This window comes from Melanotaenia boesemani, chromosome 14 (genome assembly GCF_017639745.1).
Source record: "Melanotaenia boesemani isolate fMelBoe1 chromosome 14, fMelBoe1.pri, whole genome shotgun sequence".
NCBI classification, from domain to species: Eukaryota; Metazoa; Chordata; class Actinopteri; order Atheriniformes; family Melanotaeniidae; genus Melanotaenia; species Melanotaenia boesemani.
The window spans coordinates 28,686,122-28,707,724 of record NC_055695.1 but is presented as its reverse complement, the minus strand read 5'-3'; the positions used below and the strand labels follow the sequence as shown (position 1 = coordinate 28,707,724).

Sequence of the window (21,603 nt, the reverse complement as noted above, 5' to 3'; positions counted from 1 at the left end):
ACCCTGAGAAAAGGGTTTATTTTTATTTATGTTTATTTTAAACTTACTTTGTCATTTAAAAGCATAGCTGTGGTGTAGTCTAGTTTGTTAACAGTGTGTCCTGTTTTTTATTTATTTTTTTATCGCGATCAATGTGGATTCATCATGTGAGCTGCTGTTTGCTTTATTCTCTTCTCTCTCATGTAGGAGCTCAGTGCTAGTCTATCTAGACAGTACTGAAGCCTGAATACTTCATTTCTGCCCAAGGCTATGTGTCCTCTAACAGTGACCAGCTCAACTTTATGAAGTCAATTTTGTTTAGCTGATTATAACGGAAGCTTGTGTGTTATGGCGTCATATAGTAGCATTCAGCTGTGATGGAACAACTCACAGATAGTAGACATATATACAGTAAATTAATCCTACAGTCAGGTGATTATTGTTTTCTCTCAAATAAGCAAATAAGCAACAATTTGTTAAAAACTTAGAACATTTTCAGCTGCTGATGCTGACATGTTTACCTCAAAATAAAAATGACTTTTACAACAATACCACAACATGTAATGAGACACAGATGCCTTTCCACATTTCGGGTCATGTATGGAGCCACACTAAAGCACAACTATTTCATTGCAAAGCTTATTAGGATCAATGTTACACTGGCAATATTTTACATTCTAAAAAAAATGTAACTTTATTATTCAGCTAAAATTGTTAGCTACTGTTAGCACTGCCCGGCTTAGTTTTAGCTGCTGCCAATAGATTTCTGGTAAGCAGTGAAAACAGAGACATGTCTGCACAGTTGTAATGCAGGGGCGTGATAAGAAAGAGGATAGTACTTTAAAAGTGTAAATCCTTAGAAATCGTCTTGTAGAACACCAAATTAATCCAGTAACAACATCTTACACTGATGTCTGTGTATGTAGTTTGTTGTTGTAAGGGGTTTCATAGACTTGTATTTACTTCAATAAAATTGCAAAACAACTGCCCTTAAGAGATAAACAACCTTAGAAATGCATAACATGCAATCTAAATGCTGGATTATTGTCCTGTAACTGAAAAATGTAGCTGTATAAAAGCATGCTTTACATTTTAGCATCATGTTGACAAGCATAAGACTACTTTGTCTGCAGATGAGTCCTTAACTGATTCTTGTCTTTGACATAACAGCAGATTACTGTAATCTTTCTGCAGGCTGGAGGTTACATGACTTCTAGCATTGATGTCTCATACAGGCACCTGCCCAGATTAGCCCTCTTCCTTAAGACTCAGGTCTTTTAAGGTTGTCGTCTACAAACTGATCCTTTAAGTTTATAAATAAATGTTGTTTTTGATGTTGTTTTTTTTCAAATTAAAATGGCACTTCTTTTTCTTTTAAATAAAAACACTTTAAGATTTTAACTCATTCAGACTGAATGAAATAAATTACTTTTTTTCTTTTTTGTGCTCATTTTCTGTTGAATATTTACAGTTCATATATGTGTGTACAAGCTTATGTGTTTAACTTGTTTTCTGTATTAAATAGCTAGTTTCTGGCTTTGTTTTGCAAAGCTGCATTTTAATTTAATTTTATAATAAAACATACAAATACAAAATGAAAACATAAACATATAACTAAGTTGTATCCAGTGCATTAAAATAAGATTTGCGCTCTGTTTGTCCTGTATTACACAAGCCCCAGGCGCTCTACATGCTGTGGTAGACAGAGTTGCCGGCACTCCATAATTATTGACAGGTTTGATGTAGTCTGCCAGTGGAAAGTATGGGGAAATTGGAGGTTCAGTTGTCTACCCTCAGGCCCGCAACTGTAATGGAAAGATTAAAGGCAGTGGTCACATCACCCACCCACTGCTAAAATACTAGTGGTGACTCCATGACTCTCAGTTTCCTCCACTTCTACTTTCTACCAGTGATGTTAATTAGATTACAGAGGATTTTCTTTATTTAAAGACTTGAGCAAAAGCTGTGCTGTTTATTTTTGGATCACCCAAGAATAACAGAACAGCAGAGGTAGAGGCACTAGGGGCGTCTAATAGAAGTGAGTAACCTTTCCCTTCGGGACAGTTGTGTGCAATAGAGCAGCAAGTCAGTTAGAGACTTAGTAGGTTAGCTGAGCGTTGTCTTTACCTTCTGCACCAGTGGAGTGGGATCACATTTAAATCTGCTCTGCTGGGACTTCCTGCACCAAAAGGCCGCCTGCACGACTTCACCATGTCTCTCAGACTCCTGCCTGCCATCGTCATGGACAACGACGAAGATGATGACGGTAACTTCACGAAATGGATGAGTAGTTACTGGGGTCATGGAGCAGAAAGTGGACATTCAAGAGAAAGGAAACGCAGCTTCAGAAGGCCAGCAAAAACACACATTGACCGTAGAGCATCGCTCCCTACTGTGGTAAGGACCATCTCTGTTTCATGGCTCAAAGCATGTGACTCTTGTCACTTGTTTGGTGTTCAGTTTTACTTCCACTAACATAAAAAGCAGCATAACACTTTTCTTTTCTCCAAATTCTACTTTTTCCTTATACCATGTCTAAAATGTGTTTAAACTGATGTTAACTTCTAAATACAGACTGTTTTTACAGATGAATTATATTATTTACAATATATTTAAATGGAATATGAAGCAAAGTTCTTTTTTTGAATGTGTATTCAAATAATAAAGGTGAAAATAAGGAAAAGGAAGGAATAAGTATACTCAGCAGACAGTGAGGTTGAAGCATGTTGTCATGAACTCTGTAGAGGTTGTGTTGGTCTGTTATGGGTTTTAGTTAACGGGTGTCCTGTTTAGTCTCACCAAATTTCACATAAGTAATGTAAGACAATAATTAATGCACACACAAACACTAAGATCCACTGTATACATGCCAGTCAATAAATAAACAAATAAAAAATACAAACTAGTAAAATACAGAATTTGCGAATCTTAAAGTGACAAAGCTTGTCATAGATTTTCTAAAAGTTGTTATTACGAGTGTCCTGCTGCAGACTGACTGAGTCAATTCACTACCTCATGATGATTTTCCCACTTAAACTAACAAATCCCGCTGTGGCAAACTGGATTTATTTATCAATTGTATCAAATCTGCTAATTTTAAATGAGCTGTTTGTAAGATCTCATACAAACAGTGTTTCCCATGGAACATTTAGGGAATTGCCTCGTCACAGGTATCCCAACATACAGAGGTCATAGGTCAACACTGGCCAACATAACTCATTTAGTGGGTTTGCAGCAGACTCGAGAACAAATCAGCATTTATATGTTTTTTATATTTTCTAAAATGTAAATGTGCAAATTTTGAGCCAACTTGGATGTTTCAATGTCTGCTTTATCAAGGCTCATAATAGCTGCAGATGCTAAACAGTACTTTTTAAAACTGTGCTAATAACTTCTTATACAACCAAATCAACGTGGTAAAAAGCTATTTATTTATGTATCTACATCTAGAATCTTAATATGTTTTCATCTGTGAGATGTCAGTGTCTTGACTCTAATGTTACTCAATCTTGTTCCCCCCAAAAATCCCAAATAATGCAGCTCAGAAGCAAATTTGGATTTTTTTTGTAAAAGCTCTGAGGTCCTGCATTTGTAGATCAGCTTCAGTAAGTGATTCATTATAGCAGCATGCAACATGATCCAGCTATTAATCCAGACATATGTGTGATGCAGACCTTTCAGAAACCAATAAAACGCACAAATGCATTTTTTACGAGTCTAATTTGTGGCCATAATGAATGCACAAATAAGAGTGTTTAATGTAGATCTGTGTTACTCATTTTGATCCTTACGGGGGCCACAGTCCTGCAGGTTTTGAAACTTTCCCTGTTCCATCACACCTGACTCAATTTAAATGGATCCAACAGTCTTTGGCGTTCTGCACAATGACCCATTAATTTGATTCAGGTGTGTCAGATCAGGAATATAATGAAAACCTGCAGGACTGCTGCCCCTAGTGGGACTGAATTGAGTAGCCCTGATGTAGATAAATGATGTGCATACTGGTGGAGTTCATTGTTAAAAGGGTTCACTTGCACAAGAGACTCAAAGCACAGCCTGTAGACAGCTGTCAACTAACCACTGAGCTCTGATGGGTCTTGTTCTCTCTGCACAGTCATTACACCACTGTTGTCAAAGGATTAACACATTTCAGCAGCCAGTGAAGAGAGCATAAAATTCACCTTCCTTAGTCAGAGAAAATTCACTTTGCTTTATTGAAACTTTAATGTCTGCATATGAGCTTTGCAACAAATGATGAGATTATCACTAATCAATTGACTGGCTGGTCTAAGTCAAGAGACAACTATAATTAGGTGGGCGCTTTGCTAATACATTACCTAAGGACATTAGTGAGTTTGTGATTAATCCCATTCACAGAAAATAGTTTCCCCTCTCTAATCTTTTCACAGCTGCTCCTAATATGATCAACTATGGTGTGAAATAAAAAATTTTCCTCCCAGCTTGATTTGTGTAACTGTGGGCATGTAAGGATCACCAATTTTCTCTGTGTGAGCCACAGTTACAGTTAGATGCCATGAAGCTGAACAAGATCCATGCAGCGACTATGGCACCAGCTCCCAAAACAAGAGAGGAGAAGGGGGAGGTCAGACCCCATCTGAGAGTTAGGCGTCACTCCTCAGACGACAAAGGTACCAAGGCGACCATCCCAGAGAGCCGCATCGCCACAATCCCAGAGATCACAGAGTCGTTTGAGAGGAGACTTTGCCTCAGTGATAAGAGGACCATGTCTCTGGTGAGCTCAGTAACAAGTGTTTGTTATTTTTCTATTTATTTTTCTTAAAGATAGACAGCTTGTTATAGATGATCCATTTATCTGTTGGGTAAGCCAGTTTTGGTGACCCCTGCCTTCTTTCATAAAGGTATTATAAAGCTGTTAAAGATTAAGAGGCACTTACAGAGTATTAAAAGGTGTGTCACCTCAATGTTCTGGCAGGGTGACAAACGAGTGGAATCTGCATGACATAACCAAAAAGCTAATATTATTCACTGATACTATAAGCACTTTAAGAAGAAGATATAGCAGGTGGGATGCAACGGCTAGTTGGGCCTGTTTACGGAAGTGGAATTCCCTTCTCCCAAAGAGGAACCATCATCTTAAGGAGCAGAGAGGAAAGGAAGCATCAGCTTCTGATGAATGCAGAGTTTAGAAACTAGCATATGTAGTGGTTTGGAGGTGCATTAGCCAACATGGTGGGTAACTCTGCAGGGATTCACACAGGTTTCTGAGCAGCACATGCCATTCAGAAATTTTCTTTTTATTTCAGCAAGACATTACTGCAAATTCTACACAAAATTAAACAGTCTGACTCCATGGAACAAGATTTCAGATGCTAAAAAAGCTCATCTGAAGTCCAAACCTTTAAATACAACTTTGGTGCATACCAATAATTCCTGTCATCAATCTAAAAATTACATGCAGAATTACCAAAACACAACACAAATCTTCATTTTGTGCATATTGTTTCCTTTGAGCAATATTCTGTTAAAAGATAAGGGTGAAATGATCTGCTAATAATTCAGTTCGTTTTATATTTGTGGTTTAGGCAAGCTTGAAATGTTTTGTAGATGGACATGCATTAAACAAATCACCCTTTAAGATTCAATAATTGTTAATAATTTAAATTGTGAGCAGTTCTGCTGGTTGCACAGTTCTAAAGATCATTTACTCTGATGATAATTCAGCTGGAATTACAGTTTGTTTGGATATGAGTAAGTAAGTAAATCATACTTTTGTTTTATAGAGTGATGAAGATAAACTGTGCCTGATCTGTCATGAAGATATGTGTAAGACTGGAGGAGGAATTCAAGAGCTTCATTGTACACATCGCTTCCACAAAGAGGTAAGACAGCCTGTACAGGTCCCATCTATTGCATGCTTCCTGCCTGCAGCGTTCCCTTGAATCCCACCATGCCAGACATCAGATCTCAGGTGCATGGAGGCAGTTTATTCCACGTCATGCATGATGTAAGCTGGTATGAAAGCAACAAACCAATAAATGAACCTGCAGTTTCTCTCTAGAAGCATGGAGCACCCTAACAATCTGTGGTCCACGGTTTAAACACGTACTGATTATATCGTCTTCCTTTGGCGGGTGCTTAAGGCCTCTCGGAAGTTAGAGCAAAACCATTCCCGCAGAAGCAGTGAAGCAGCTGCCTGTCAGATGAGGAAACTCCCAGTTGAGAGGAGGAAGTCTGCAGACGGGCCGGTTAATTCTGTGAAGGAGCAGCACACACCCCGCCGTCAGCTTTCCCTGCGGAGACATCGCTGATATCACGCAGTTGAAGGGGATGAAACTTCCCTGGAAAAATGGTGGATTTGCACTCTTCAGCAGAAACCAGGCGTTGGAATTTAAAGGCCTTGACTGGTGGAGCCTAAACTTAGAAGAAAACGTTTCTATGGGCCCTTTTGCTATGTCAGCTTTTGCAGCCATTACAGCTCTTTCTCCTCTGAGTCAAAGATTAAATCTAGGAGGATTTGAAAATAAATGCATTTAAGTCATCTGATAAATACTTAGATTTTGTGATTTTTTTTGAAGGTCAAGAATTAACAATTCAATTTGAGTCTGAGTTTAGAAATTGACCAATTATCTTTCCTCAAAGTTTCCTGCTAATATTATTTGTTTTTCCCTGTTTCCAAAACTGCATTTCTGTATGACAAAGGTTTCATTAAAGACATGATGTGTAAAATATGTCAAATGTTTGCTTCATTTGGGTATAGAGTATGTATGTAAAGTATGATGGTTTATGACTTGTTACCAATATCTTAAAAGATTTGTTGCTTTTAATTGTAATTATCTAAGAATTAATGTTTCCTCAGGACTTACTTAACATTCACTGATATTTAAAGTACAGTACCTTTAGATTTAATTCACTTTAGCTTTTTAAAAACAGGAAACAGTTTGGGATTAATCTAGAACAAATGTGGCACCACTGTCCTTCAAGCTTAGGGTCTGATTCAGTGCTGATCCTGTTGTGCACGTGGTTGCTGTCGATTAGCATGTGAGGAAATTACATCATCATGTCTGGCATCAGTGTAGAAAATCAATACCCACAAAAATTATCCAGTGTGGTTACTAATGTGCTTATAATGTGTTTCAGTGCATGCAGCAGTGGCTGTGGAAGAAACAGACGTGTCCCACATGTCGAGTCCATGTATCTATCATGAAGCCTCTCTACTGGTCTTCTTCCCGCACTACTGTCCCATGATGGCCCTTTACCTGCAATACCTGCATGTCTATGTTGACCCATTGGCCCACAGATCTCCAGCACACCTTCATTCCTCAGCCCTTCTGCATTAACTCCCAATCATATGCTGCCTCCTGTCAGTGGAGGGGTCTGGACGCTGCATGCGAGTTAAGAGAGAGAAGCTGGGATCTGGCAGTGCCTCATACTGCTTGTTTATGCATGATTTGATTGTACTGCATAAATAATCACACTCATAAAGGTGGTTAAACAACAAATCATGTGGATGATTTTAAACAATATTTCCCACCTATGTCAGATTCAGGTTAAAAATGTCATAGCAGAAAATGATTCATTCTGCTCGACTATACCTGCGCAGTTTATATCACATTCAAATGACATCTTGTATTTACTACAAGTTCCCCATGTTTTATAAACTCATATCTTCAACAAATTTAATTAAATTTAAATTTGTTAAAAATTTAATTAAAACTTGTAAACCAGAGTCCAGCCTACTCTAGAAAGCCCATATTATGTTAAGTATTTGTACATTTCAACAAATTGAAAGTTTTCATGTTTTATTATGTATAACTGTGCTTTTCCATCTGCATCCCCTTTCCTCTTCACCTCTGCTTTTGCTACCAGCTGCAAAAGTGTAGCAGGAACAGTTTTCGCTTTGTGGCTCTGTCAGTGCGTGTGTGTTTATGGGTGTACAGATGGTAAAATCTGGCGCCTGAAACATGTACGGTAGGAGGAACTATAACAAAGGCATGTTTCAGTACTTTGGGAGGTGTTTATCTGTCTGGATGTCTGGGAAGATTTTGTCAACACAACCGCGTCATACAAGTGTGTCATGAAACTTGTATAAGCTTGTAGCCGAGGTCAGAGTGAAGGCAAGCTCACAAACAGGTATGGTCTAGGTATTTACAGAGTACCCGTGGGTTGGAGAACCAATATTTGGGGCAACCCTGTGCATTAGAACTGGTGCAGTCTCATGTTAATTTACACTTCTGCACATGTAGGTTTTTTTGTCTTTACACTATTAAGCTTTGAAACATCTCTGTTGTGTTGTGTGTCTTGCACTGCCAAATGAGACGTTTACAGTGTGCTGAATATACAGTTCCATGTAAATATGTTCTGCAAATATGTTTTTTTAGCTACTTACAAATAAATGTCTTTCTGTACATAGGTTGAATATCAGTCCATTAATATTATTTTAATTTCATATTTTAAATTTTATAGTCCATTAAGATGGAAAAGCTGGTAACCTTATGTGACTATGCTTGGATTTGTGGCCAAACTACATGAATCTGTTTACATTCTGGTTTACACAGAATACATATGTGCGTACTATTTTAAGATTAAAGTTACAAAGGATGTTCATTATATTATATTGAACAATTTGTACTACATGGAATCATGCTGATAAACACACACCATGTCTATATATACTGTCCTGTGTTTCCCTGTGTTTGCTGTGGTTTGGCACTTTTAAATAAAAATACACTGATTTTGACACATCCTTATGAGACGTGGCTTGGTTTGCTTTCAACTGTGCTCTTGCCTCTTTCTTAACACACAATTTAGAGAAGTTATCTCATGTAATGGTTCAGATAATTACACAACAGCCCCTAAAAAAGCAAATGATAAGTATTTAAAAGCATTCAAATCCCTTAATAACACAGTCATAACAGAGTTTTTCTCAAACCAGACAGCTGGAATTAGCAGTAAGTCAGCATCAACAATACAAGAGCACTACTACCAACATATTTGAGAAGTCAATTCTTTATCAATGTGTCCAAGAAATGTCTGCTTGTCTTACTACAGCATGTCCACTGTGATTTAAAGAACAGGCATGGTTTGGAGTCAATACATGTGGACTTGCCCTAGAATTTCAAGTCAATATGTCTGCCAATAAAAAGGCAGGATGGCAGAATAAAAAGGATTCATGTAATTTCTTCTTAAGCTGTTGTAATGCTTCCTGTTCTGAGATCATTGAAAACTCAATGCAAAAATTAATTTTTGAGATGATCCCTGTGATTACAGTGGAGTAAACAGAATTGTCCCTTAATTTGGTTTTACTCTGAACTGTGCATTGATCCAACTAATGAAACAGAGATGGCAGATGAGTTTTGTCATATTTGGACTGAACCAAGTTACTGTAGCTTGTCTACTTTTTTTTTTTTCATTTAAGCGTTGATAAGCTCCTGGTGTAGCAAATTCAGGCTGACATTTAAAAGTCCAAATCCATAGGTTATATGTTCATTAGAATTTTTTGTTAAAAGTAATAAGAAGAAAACAATTTACTAAATAAACAAATAATTTCCTCCAAGTCTTTCTGCAAATGTGTGTTTAATAATCACTTACCACCCACTTTACCAGATACACCTTTTCAGTTGCTTAACACAAATATCTAATCAGCAACTCATCATGTTGACATGGTGAAGAAGACTTGCTGGAGGTCAAACTGAGCATCAGAATGAGGAAGAAAGGAGATTTAAGTGACTTTAAATGCGGCATGGTTGTTGGTCTGAGTATTTCAGAAACAAACATCTCTAGGGTTTACAGAGAATGGTCTGCAGAAGAGAAAATATCCAGTGAGCAGCAGTTGTCTGGACCAGAATGTCTTGTTGATGTCAGAGGTCAGAATGTATGTAGCAGACATGTACCCTGCTATTTTTTCTTCTAAACAAATTTTATTACTCTGAGTGGGTTTAGAAAAGAAAAGAAAAGAAAAGAAAAGAAAAGAAAAGAAAAGAAAAGAAAAGAAAAGAAAAGGGAAAAAAGAAAAGAAAAGAAAAGAGGGATGAATCCTCCTGCTTTCTTTCAGAGGGACGTCCTCTGCGATGTACGTGCTGGAGCTCTTGTCTCGCGACGGTCTGCCCACTTGTACGACGGAAAGTAACGGTTTCCTGTGAGAAGAGATGAACCGAGCCGAGCTCGAGCAGGCGGAGTGAAAGTGCACACGTGGACACCTGAGACGGACGTTCTGTCCAGCCAATCACGGTACAGACTGGTGACGCCATTGCTCGTCGCTCATCCAATGGGATCATGAGTAGGTAAACTCTAAACCGAGTAGGAGAAAAATTTGGTGGAAAAAAGGTTGTGAAACGGATCTGGGTTGGAAGCTGCTGTTAATCAGGTTTACAGAAGATTGTTGATGTTTATTTAGTGTCGAACAACAAAGAAGACATCCCTCTTCCTTCCAATGGAAACATAATTTATGTGATGGGAAGAGGGAAAGACTTTGATTTTTCTCTCTGAATATAGCTTCAGAAACTTTACCATCTCCAGACACAAACACTTTTGGGTAAGAACCTCTTTTTTTTTTTTCTTTTTTTTTTTTTAATGTGACGGAATTCAAGCAGCCATATCCTGTTCAGAAGCTATTTCCAAGCCTTAAAAGTACAACTACTTTAAATGCATTTATTGTCTGGCTTAGTATGAAATTAAAAGATGAGAAATAGTCTCTAAAGAATCTGCTATGAAACTCCTCAGCTGGATGCTTCATTTTCACTTTGGTCTTCTTGTAATCTGTAACATTAGACAACAAACTTTTTTTGATCAGTTTTCCCTGCAAAAAAGTTTTTCTTTGTGGAGAAACTGCCCCAAATAAAAACATATAAAGGATGTGATAAGTCAAATCTGTAACTGAAACAATTATCGATTATGTCTCCAGTAATCTAGTCATGTTGTAACAGACTTCATTTTCATTTGGTTAATCTACTATCGGATTGTGCTTGTCATATAATGAAGTGTGAGGTGTCGTATATGGAAACAAGCCGGCACAGATGTTGTTGGTTTTGTAAATAAATCAGTCAGATGCTGATGAATCTTCCAGTGGCACTCTGGTGATCTGAGTGAGGTTGTGATTGCCATGGCTGCTGAAGTGGTTTCCTCAGCCCGAAGAGGCAAAGAGACCATCTGACCCACAGATGAGCTCAGTTTAACATCTCAAACAGTCTGTTTGAAATGAGTGTCCTTCAAAAGGCTCCTCTTTTGTTGCTGGGTAGAATATATCATTTCCATCACAAAAGCGAGTACAGCCGTGGGCCTTGTTCTTATTCTGTGCTTATTATGTTATTGCTGAAGGGGCTTTAAGTGTTAAAAAAAAATAAAACGGAACATTTTTGGTTTCTTTGAACTCTTAAGAGTCTTTTTTTAAAAATAGTATTTCCAGTGAAACCATGAGGAGTGGGGGAGTGATGACACAAAATTCACAGTACAACAGGGCCTGAAATAGCAACCTGTTATAGTTTCTTTAATTTTTATAAGTTTTCACTGAGTGAATCCATGTGTAAACATAGACTGCAAGCAAAGATGACATGGTTTTACCAGCCCTCGTAAATCAGGGTCAGGTTTAATTGTCACGGAAACGTTGGCTAATCATTACAGAGGAGAAACTGCAATCAGTGTCTGTTGATGCTGTACGTCCGACTTTACACAGCAGGAAAATGCTCCTTTGTAGAGCTCATATAAAGAGCAGGTTTCCATTTTGTTCTTGTAAAGTTGCACTCGGAGACACTAGGAGACTTTCTTTCCAGCTAAATTCATTGCCCCAGAGGTGAGCTGAAAGACTGCTGCCAGCATAGTCATAATTATGTCTGATTGCGCTGTTTAACTAAGTACAGTCACACCCTCCTTTATAAATGCTGTATTTACCACCATCAGTCTGCTCTATAGAATATTTACCAAACTGTTTATAATGTGATTTGATCTAGTCTACAACAATGTAAAGGATTAAGGTAAACAAATGGGATCTGTTTAATCCATTAGTGCACTTATATTTGCAAATGTGATGCAGGCATCGTGAGTCATGGGCAGTTTCAAGGGCCACGCTCTCCCTGGGAGCTTCTTCCTTGTAGCTGGGATTTGGTGGACAGTAAAGTACTCGCTCTGGCACGCCACACGCAGGAACAAGAGCATAGGATCCACTCGGCTGACCAGCAGGGCCTCACAGCGACGCCTAGAGATTATTGAAAGCTCTGTCATACTCTTCTTCTCGTTAGTTGGTGAGAACCTGGTTGCTATCCCTTCTGAATATTCATTCTATTACCAAAGCTGCCCTTTACTTTGTCCACTCTTTAATGAAGGAGATCTGAGTGTTCCCTCCCCTTGTGCTCCTCAGGGATGCTGGCAGAGCAGTTTGCGGCAGATGGGCCGAAGCTTCAGTTGTATGATTTTACGGAGAAGCACTGGAAGTATCTGATGAACTGGCAACATGCCACCATGTACCTCTTCTTTGGTCTGGGTGCAGCTGTGTCTCTGATTATCCACACCACAGAGGGAGCACCACTGGCACTGGATCGGTTAATGCTGGCTTTAGCTTTCTTCAATGAAGGTACATAGAACCACATTTTTTGTTCATCATTGCCTTTAAAGAAGACTTATGACCTTTTTGTTGACACAGCTTCCTGAATTCTTGATGAAATGTCTATAATGTCAAAATATAACAGATATACTGTACAAAATTTTCCTTTTAACTTATTCATCACAAAGCCTATTTTTTCTGCCTCCCGCCTGAAATGACATCCAAAATAAATTAATTATATCTTCACAGCTACAAGGGCTGCATGGATAATCTTAGTCTCAAAAGAATTAGTGTGTGATTACAACAGAAGGGTCAGAATCAAGATATGTGTTGCTGTAGCACCTGGAACACAGTAGAAAATGTAAATAGTTATCTATTCCTCAGAGAAAACCACATTACTTTGAATGGTTTTCCATTACCAGAGGGTAGCAGCCCAATTCATCTAGGAATGAGTAATGTCTGATGAAGAAAGAAGTGAAGCCCGAGATAGTCTATGATAGGAAGAGTGAATACTTCACGACGAATCCTCCTTAATCTCCATGGAACCTAGCAGGACCTTCATGATTCATTTCAAAGATAGAGGCTGCATCTGAATGTCCACCCTACTCCCTAACCCCTAACACGAAGCTGCCTATTTTTATCCTTGCCCCAGATCACATGACTACCAGCCATCACCACAACACGCATCAAGATGTCATTTCAAATCCAATCCAAAGTTGTGTGTAAATATTTGTATTTTTATTCCTTATGTTGTATTTTATTGTTTGTTGCATATCTATTCAACAAGTAATTTTTTTTTTACTCCTTGCACCATGTTGAGCTTCTGCTCGCAATGCATTGTGGTCTATATTGACCTGTCTAGTGACCATCGATGCATTGTGGGTAATTTTGAGTGCACTACTTTTTTCTCTCTGGCCGTTCGGACACCCCTACAAAATGGCGTGACCCCTATATAGGACATTATGTAGGGAGCAGGGTGCACATTCGGACACAGCCAGAGTCATAGGAGAACACAGCAGAGTTTTTTTTTAGAGCTGGAATAAAGCTATTCACCACAAAACAACAACAGGAAGACATGATTTATGACTGTGAGTTTTTTTTTCTTAGCTACTCTTTAGCTGCTAGCTTATTCAGTCCCACAGTGATGAGACAGACTCTTTGTAATCAGCAGAGTCTCTGCTTTCATATGACACCCTGTTTGTGTGGTTTTTGTGAACAGCGCTGTTCTCATGTTTTTGTCACATTCCCATATAATTGTTTGGGGTTTGTACTGTGTTTTGCTGGAATGCCAATGCTTGGTAGAGTCTTTTAGCTGTGGGTCTCCTTGTTACGTTGGTATGCTACATGTTAGGATTGCTGCTTACTAGCATGTGCGGCAGATTTGAGCTATCATGCAAATGTAAATTTGGAAATGTGTTATGACCACATTGGAGAGAATAGTACATAAATGGAGAACTCACACTAGCACACACAGCTAACTGAGCTCAGACTACTACACACCAAATCTTTTTGGGGATTAGTCGCAAATATTTATAGGCTGTAGTCTGGAGTTTGGCCACAGACAGTTGGCTCTGATCCCTCTTTTAGGGACTATCTTGTAGTGAGTCAAGTGTTGACCTGGTCCAGGTTGGTAAAACTCAACACCAGAGTTGGAAAGGATGTAATAAACCTGCTGATTCACCATAAAAAAAAAAACAACGTAATTCCTCTATTTCAGGTTCACTGTTGGTCAGTTTGTCTGTGTTTTGTGATGGTTTTAAGCAGCTTATGTAAAAACTTTTATTTATTTAGCTTTTTGTTCAGATCTGTTAGCTAAACAAAAAGCATGAGCAAAACAGAGTTTATTTTCCACTTCTGATGTTCAATAAATGATTTGAAGATGAGAAGGTTGACCATTTATACTCCGAGTTGGGAGTGTGATATCAAATACTCTGCAATTCTGAATGACTCGCTAACTTACAGTACATATTTTTTGACCTAGAAGGCCCCAGACACAGTTCCAGGGTTGTTTTCTTTTTAAGCGATGTCAGAAACCCAGCTATCAGCTGTAAACATATCTCAACATCGTGTGAAGTGTGTTCATAAAAAAAAAGAAAAAAGTTGGAGGAAACTGAACTGGACAAGTGGAGGACAAAAAAGAAGAAGCAGGCCTGAAAAAACAACAACAATGAAAAAACAATCAACAAAAAGACAAAAAGTATCTGAAAGTGATGTCCTTAAAAACAGGGGGGAAAAAATCCAGTAAAGACCAGTTACAGGACCAGAGAGATGCATCTGGATTTCCAGCCAATCCATCCACTGTTGACTGAAGCTTCATAAGAAATGGTCTCCATGGAAGCGTGGCTATTGAGAAACCATTTTTAAAGCAACTCTACTGAACTCGGGCAGATTTTTGCACTTTGGTGCCCCGTAGCGACGGCTAATTCTGGATCCATCTTGACAATGACAACTAATATTATATTGTTCTATATTCTATGGTGCGCGATTAGCGTGTCGATATCCAGTTGCTGGCGTGTGATGCGGTGCCATAAGGCAGATGTAAATTATTGAGATGTAAATTAAACTGTAGAAATAAAATACACTTTACTGAATGTTTTTGTCGATCAAATATATTGATAATTGGCTGTAACATTGGATAGAAAAATGCTGCTGAGATAATCATATTTGTTGTAATCTTTTAATTTATTTTTCATTTTATGTTTTTTTTCAGGATTTCTTTTCCTCTACCATCTGCATGGAAGGAGCATGCTGGACGTCCACGTGCATCAGCTGCTTCTCTATGCCGTCTTCGGTGAGACCCTTGTTGCCTTTGTGGAGGTCTTCCACCGAGGTAACATCATCCTGGAGCTGCTGCGCTGCACCCTCACACTCCTGCAGGGAAGCTGGTTCTGGGAGGTAAATCTCAACACGAATCTTCAAGGGCAGATGCTCACCAGTTTGCTTAGACAAACTTTTCCTTTCTCTGGCCACAGATCGGTTTTGTGCTGTACCCTCCCAGTGGCTCTGAGTGGGACCTAAAAGACCACAACAATGTGATGTTTGTTACCATGTGCTTCTCCTGGCACCTTGCCTTCGCCATGCTGCTTGTGGGCGTGCTATATTGCACCGTCAGCTGGTGAGAACCTGCTTCATATCAGACATCTACTTAGCAGCTGCTTGTTTATTTGTCTTAGAAGTCTTACAGAATTCCTCCTTACAGATACTAACAGCCTGAGGACCTCTAAGAGCACTTCTGCAAACGTTTAAGTTATGTGTGACTGGTGTTTGTTGTGCTTTCTCTTAAGTGTGGTCCGCTCAAGACTGAAGAGGACCCCTCCTATGGAAATGGGACTTCTGAAGGCCAGAGAACGCGATGCAGAGTCAGAGGATGAGATGTTATGAGGTGGACTCTTGCATGCTGAATGATTAATAAATATCACAGGCAAATCAGGGATGTGACTCTTGCCGTTACGGCAGCATTATGACCAGACGCTCTTCACAGAGACAGAATAGGGATATGAACACAGTTTACCTTAGAGATATATCTCTACCTCTGCCTTATTTAATCAACTGTAAAACCCCTTTTAGCCTTACTTGCTATTTATTTTACAATGTCACAATTTACATATAATCTGTCATATGTGGTATATATGGTATTCATTTGCACATGAGTGAGTTTTTAATGGATGACATGCATTTTCCCTTTTTTTTAAGAGTTTGGTGCCATTTTGATCTAAAAGCAGTCATCAGTACAGTATTCGAGTATTACTTGAAAATGTGTCTTTACGTACTAATGTGGCTTTTTTTTTGTTTGTTTGTTTCATGATGTAAAACGTTGAGTTGCATGTGTGAATTAAAACCAAAATTCCAAACCATAAGAAGTTTATTAAAGTTGTATAAACATTCAGCTGTTATGTTATTTATTGCCCAAGAGAGATTGTAGTTGCCTTATAGTAGGAGTGTAAATCACAAGTTTGATCAAGACACAGTATCACATTGATTCAGTGGATCACAATTCTGTTTTTAACCAAACTCTATGTTTCTGACTGGTATTTACTATGTACATACCTGGAGCCATTGCTGCCCTGCACCTTCCCGAGGATGAGAAACTGTACTTTATAAATTTTTTCTGTCCAGAGCACCACTTTACAGCTGCAACTGGACATCAACACATCGGTGCACCATAAAAAAACGACATTATTGGGACAAGCGAGGAAAAGAAACAGTGACAGAGGAAGAGATAAGACAAGCATCAACATCAGAGTGGTTTTGCTGGAAGGAGAGAGCTCAGAGAAGAGACGGGATGAAAGATGGATGCTGAATCAGCTGTTGTTAGGGGCTGCCACAGTGTGAAAGTCCAGTTTGAGGCATTAAAGTTTTGACATATTGTAAAAAAAATTAATAAAGAAATAAAGACTAAAAGTACAGCTTCTGTTTGTAGAAATGAAAGCAGGATGTAGTGTAACTTCAGTCCTGTTTAGTCTCTTTTATGGGTGTATGCTTTACATACTAACGCCCAGAAGGAGGCAGTAATATTCTCTTTAAGCTAATAACACTGTTTCTATTGATTTCCATTATTATGGATGTTATAGTATATGTAATGGCTATGGAAAGTTTATGATCTCTTTTATCCTATATACCTGTTTGAATATGACCTAAAACATATCAGTTTATGCGTGAATGCTTTTTCTGTTTTTTTTTTTAAATAAATAAACAAACAAATAATTATAATATCAAATAGATATACCTGGTTATTTATTTTAAGAAAGCAATCTATTATTATGTCTGTGGGCAACAAAAGCATGTAAACGTTTCCATTTTTAGCAGTTAACTAAAATGTGAAGTTAGAGAAAAAAAATTCAGTCAGCAGGATGGGGTACAGGTTCGTGTCCTAATAAGACTAATCAGAATTAATCAAAATCTGATTTTAAAAACATCTGTGAACCTACCACAGTCCCAGAGTTATAGCTGTTTTTTTAAGAAGAAGAATGGGTTAAAATTTCTAAAAAGCAGATGTGCAGGACTGATCAAACGTTAGAGTACACAAAGTCCCAGTAGATACTGGAAGTACACTACCGTTCAAAAGTTTGGGGTCACTTTGCCATGGGATTCAATAGGGAAGTGACTTTTGAACAGTAGTGTACATGTTCACATATTTCTGCCACAAACGTGCAAAACTGGATCTGTTTTCACAGTAAACTTTGTTATTTAAATGGGCTCTTTTCATGTGCATGTTTAGGACTTGTCTAAAAATCTAATGTTGATATAATTTAACTTATTATATTCCATGTTATCATAATATAATCAAGACAAAAGCTGGGTATCGTCTACACCTTTGTCTTTAAACTTGACTCAGAGGCAGCAGGACCTGTTGGTATTAAATAAAATACCACTTTATTTAAATAATAATAATAATAATAATAATAATAATGTATGTGTGGACACGACAGTGTGGATTAGTGTCCACACTATCGTGTCCAATATAGCTTAGAGGCCTAATTTCTTTTATATATATATATATATATATATATATATATATATATATATATATATATATATATATAAAAGTTAAAAAATATATCAGAGTGAGAGCTCTTGTCTTTGCTGTTTTGTTCAGGCGTGTCAATCACACACCTGACCAGGTGAGATACTGAAAGCTCCTCGGCTCCCCCTTCTGCAGCAATGTGACGTTGTTTTCCATCCACGAAGATCTAAGGGAAATTCGACAGTTTCTCAGTCAAGGCAACAACAAGATTTCTTCTCTGGCTGGTTGACCTCTCCGTGATCTCCAACTATGGATAAATTAAAATCGGTTTTAAGTGGAGAGGAGGCGCGAAGAGAAGACCGAACCGTTTTAGAGGTAAAAAATAAAAATAAATACCAACTTCACCACCTTCACAGTGACTTCAGCTGAGTCACCAACCGATCATATATCCAAACCTTTTCTTTCTTTTTCTCTTTTTTCTTACTGCAGTCTATAAATGAAGCCTCTACTTTAGGATGGGGCACGCGTTTGAAGGGGTTCATCGCCTGTTTCGTGGTGGGAGCCGCGTGCACAGTTTTGGTAATTATAGTCCAATAAGATAATTTCATCAATAGCTTGTTCCTCTCCATTTTAAGGAAGAGTGCAGAAAGAGCCCTTACTGGTTCTTCCTGCTCTGAGGAATGTTGAAGATCCATGTTTCCATTCATCCACTCATGAGTTACGTTGCATGACAAATGCGGCTTTTTTCCCTGTTTTGCAGGGAGTTTGTGTGTTATTTCTCCCCAGGATCGGCCTTACTCTCTTCATCGTCTTTTACACATTTGGAAATATCTGTGCCCTTGGCAGGTGGGTGGGGAAAACTAAAAAAAAGTCCAATTAAACCAGCTGAACAAAGAGTCGGTAATGTGTGTGTGTGTGTGTGTGTGTGTGTGTGTGTGTGTGTGTTTTTTTTATCTTACTGCACATTTTCTATTATGTGACCAATATTCAAAATAGACGTGTGTTGTGAAACTTATAAAAGGCATCTAATGGACACATTTTAAACATTTGATATTTTGTCCAATAGCACAATGTTTCTGATGGGCCCAGTAAAGCAGCTGAAGAGGATGTGTGACAAAACCAGAGCCTTGGCCACCACAATTATGTTTGTGAGTTTTACATTTCACCTGGAATAACAAATGTCTAGAGCTAGAAAAAAAAATCATGTCCTTCAGTGAAGGGAATTTGATGAGGAAACTGTACTGAAAACAGAACTTGTGCATTTGTTCCTTATTCCTCCTATTTATTTTCTCAAGTATGTTCCCAATTATGAGAGACATATATTTTATATATTGTGAATTAATTTAAGAAGCAAAGGTGTTGCCTGTGTCATAGTAATGTTGAGTAGTTGCAACTAAACTTAATGTAATTTCGTTTTTTTTTCTCTAGAATGACAGAGCAAGACAGGCTATCATACGTAGTATGACAAGAAACATATTTTTTATATCTAGTCATATGAAAAAAGAAATAGTATCCTCTTTCAATTCTAAAGTCTTATGTGTCAGACTCAGTACATAATATTAAAATAGTTTGGTCCTTACCAGATCTTAATGCAAAGTAAATATGAGATGAACAGTACATATTACACCAAATAATTTAACAAAAACTAAACGAAATCAATGGTAGTGAGTGGCAAACTAAGTCCACCGTTACTGCTTCCATGTGAATTAAACGTAAATAGCAGCCGGGAGGAAAAACATAAGCAATGATCTAAGAGAAGCAGTTGTTCCTGCCCATCAGAAGGGCTATACCAAACTACAATCCTAGTACTAGAGTCGTTCTAAAAGATTATTCCCTAGTGGAAAACAGTCAAGACAGCAGCTGCCAATCTTCCCAGGAGTGGACATCCCCAAAGATCCACAAGGGCGGCAGTCCTGCATGTTTTAAATGTCTGTCTGCTCCAACACACCTGAGAAATGGGTCCAGCAACCCTATAAAGCTCTGCACAATGGCTCATTAATCTGAGTCAGGTGTGTTGGAGCAGGGAAACCTCTAAAACTTTCAGGATTGTGACCCTTAAAAACTAAAGTTTGAGATCCCTGCTTTAGAGAAATAAGACTACATGTTCATAAATCACGGCAACAAATCGGCACAAACTATCCCAAACACCCCCGACCGTTAATGAGATAAAGCAGCTATAAATAGAAAATGGATGGATGAATCATGGATCTGTTATTAATGTGGAAAAAAACAAACAGTGAATCTACAACAGAATGGCTGAAAAAGGGAAATTAATGTGTTGCAGTGACTCCGTCAAAGTACAAACCTCAACCTGACTTCAGAGACTTTAAACTGCTGCAACAAAGGTGTTTTTACAAGCTACTGAATCGTAGGATGTACTTAAGTTTTTCATAAACTGCTTCTGCTTTTTGGCTTCATTAAACAAATATAATAATGTGTGACATATAATATTCTGTAATTAATTTGAGGTTGCATTTATTTAATTTTAAGATTTGTTGAAAGGCTGGGTTTTTAAAAAATGTAAAAACTTATAATAAAAAGAGAGGATAATTTCTTTTGCAACCTTTATTGTCCAGCCTGTTAAATGCAACAAGTGTTCTGGTCTACCCATGGTTTACTTGGCAGTAAAACACAGTTTTAACTTTATTGGAATGCAATGAACTAAAAAAACGATCACTTAAGTGTGCATTTTTAAAACTCTTCTTATTAATTAAATGCCTTATTCACTTCTCTAGACTTGCCTTGTGTTGACTCTGTGTGCAGCCTTCTGGGTGAGTGAACAGTTGTGATCTCTTCTCAGCTGATTGGTACTTTGCATCACTGATTGTTGCATAGTGATTCTTTTTGTTTTTCCTTTTCAGTGGAAAAACTTTGGGCTTGCTTTATTATTTTGCATTTTGCAAGTCTTGTCGTTTACCTGGTGAGTCTGTCCGTATTCCTCCTCCTCTGTATTTATTGTTTTGAGTCTAATGTTTCAGGAACTTTGTGACATGAGGTGTGATTTTGTTTGCAGGTACAGTCTGTCATACATCCCGTGTGTGAGGTTGGTCTTCTTAGCGTCATTTATACTAATTATCTGTTTAAATGTTTGCTATCAGAGCATTATTTAAAGCCTGTTTGTATGTCTGACTTATGAATTGTTTTGCAGGGAAGCGATCATGAGGATGGTGGCTATGTGCTTGAAGTGAACCCTGGGTTTTGGGGGGAGGGTTCAGGTTGGATGAAGTAATTAAATAAAGGGACAGGTCTTACATTGACGTTACTGAACAGCCTGCTGGTGGCTCTGTTTAAGGGAGTCTGTGACTCTTTCTGTTGCACAGTCCTTCTAATTGGTGAAAAAGGCACATTTTACCTCTGAAGATTTTCTTTTTTGCAATATTAATAGAGATGATTGATTCTTGACATATCTGTTGATTCTTTTTAAGCTAATCCTGATTATCGTGGCTTTTGTGTGTGACGTGTAAATATCTCTAATAAATTCAAACTATTAAAGCTTTTGTAAATTAACAAATGACAGTCTTATTATTTCTATCTATTGGAGATATGTAAACACACTTTAACCATGTTTGTTTTAAAACATTTTTACAAGAAGTCATTTAGTCTGAAATCTTCATTTAGAATAGAATAGAATAGAATAGAATAGAAT

The 21,603-nt window shown here is 37.9% G+C and overlaps 3 protein-coding genes across 3 annotated transcripts; all 3 read left to right on the top strand.

The window, feature by feature from the left end:
* The first annotated feature begins 2,190 nt into the window (after nt 1-2,190).
* lnp1 (leukemia NUP98 fusion partner 1) lies at nt 2,191-6,599 on the top strand. Its single transcript, XM_042007127.1, has 4 exons — nt 2,191-2,376; nt 4,499-4,732; nt 5,742-5,840; nt 6,102-6,599. The coding sequence occupies exons 1-4, from the start codon at nt 2,191-2,193 to the stop codon at nt 6,267-6,269; spliced, it is 687 nt and encodes a 228-aa protein (XP_041863061.1). The 3' UTR covers nt 6,270-6,599.
* Nucleotides 6,600-10,280: 3,681 nt separating this feature from the next.
* On the top strand, nt 10,281-16,375 carry tmem45a (transmembrane protein 45a). Its single transcript, XM_042005329.1, has 6 exons — nt 10,281-10,492; nt 11,987-12,194; nt 12,311-12,523; nt 15,204-15,388; nt 15,466-15,608; nt 15,778-16,375. Exons 2-6 carry the CDS (start codon nt 11,999-12,001, stop codon nt 15,872-15,874), a joined length of 834 nt encoding a protein of 277 aa, XP_041861263.1. The 5' UTR covers nt 10,281-10,492; nt 11,987-11,998; the 3' UTR covers nt 15,875-16,375.
* Nucleotides 16,376-18,099: 1,724 nt separating this feature from the next.
* Nucleotides 18,100-21,449, top strand: sft2d2a (SFT2 domain containing 2a). Its single transcript, XM_042006582.1, has 8 exons — nt 18,100-18,332; nt 18,447-18,536; nt 18,718-18,803; nt 19,024-19,105; nt 20,693-20,728; nt 20,819-20,877; nt 20,971-21,000; nt 21,106-21,449. The coding sequence occupies exons 1-8, from the start codon at nt 18,267-18,269 to the stop codon at nt 21,143-21,145; spliced, it is 489 nt and encodes a 162-aa protein (XP_041862516.1). The 5' UTR covers nt 18,100-18,266; the 3' UTR covers nt 21,146-21,449.
* Nucleotides 21,450-21,603: the final 154 nt, after the last annotated feature.

Excerpts from the sequence above, each read along its gene's own strand:
- lnp1 (XM_042007127.1), top strand. The coding sequence starts at position 2,191 with ATGTCTCTCAGACTCCTGCCTGCCATCGTCATGGACAACGACGAAGAT. Across the intron at positions 2,377-4,498 it reads GAGCATCGCTCCCTACTGTG|TTACAGTTAGATGCCATGAA; the intron begins GTAAGGACCATC and ends TGTGAGCCACAG. Across the intron at positions 5,841-6,101 it reads CACATCGCTTCCACAAAGAG|GCCTCTCGGAAGTTAGAGCA; the intron begins GTAAGACAGCCT and ends CGGGTGCTTAAG.
- sft2d2a (XM_042006582.1), top strand. The coding sequence starts at position 18,267 with ATGGATAAATTAAAATCGGTTTTAAGTGGAGAGGAGGCGCGAAGAGAA. Across the intron at positions 18,333-18,446 it reads AAGACCGAACCGTTTTAGAG|TCTATAAATGAAGCCTCTAC; the intron begins GTAAAAAATAAA and ends TTCTTACTGCAG. Across the intron at positions 18,537-18,717 it reads GAGCCGCGTGCACAGTTTTG|GGAGTTTGTGTGTTATTTCT; the intron begins GTAATTATAGTC and ends CCTGTTTTGCAG.
- tmem45a (XM_042005329.1), top strand. The coding sequence starts at position 11,999 with ATGGGCAGTTTCAAGGGCCACGCTCTCCCTGGGAGCTTCTTCCTTGTA. Across the intron at positions 15,389-15,465 it reads AGGGAAGCTGGTTCTGGGAG|ATCGGTTTTGTGCTGTACCC; the intron begins GTAAATCTCAAC and ends CTCTGGCCACAG. Across the intron at positions 15,609-15,777 it reads CTATATTGCACCGTCAGCTG|TGTGGTCCGCTCAAGACTGA; the intron begins GTGAGAACCTGC and ends CTTTCTCTTAAG.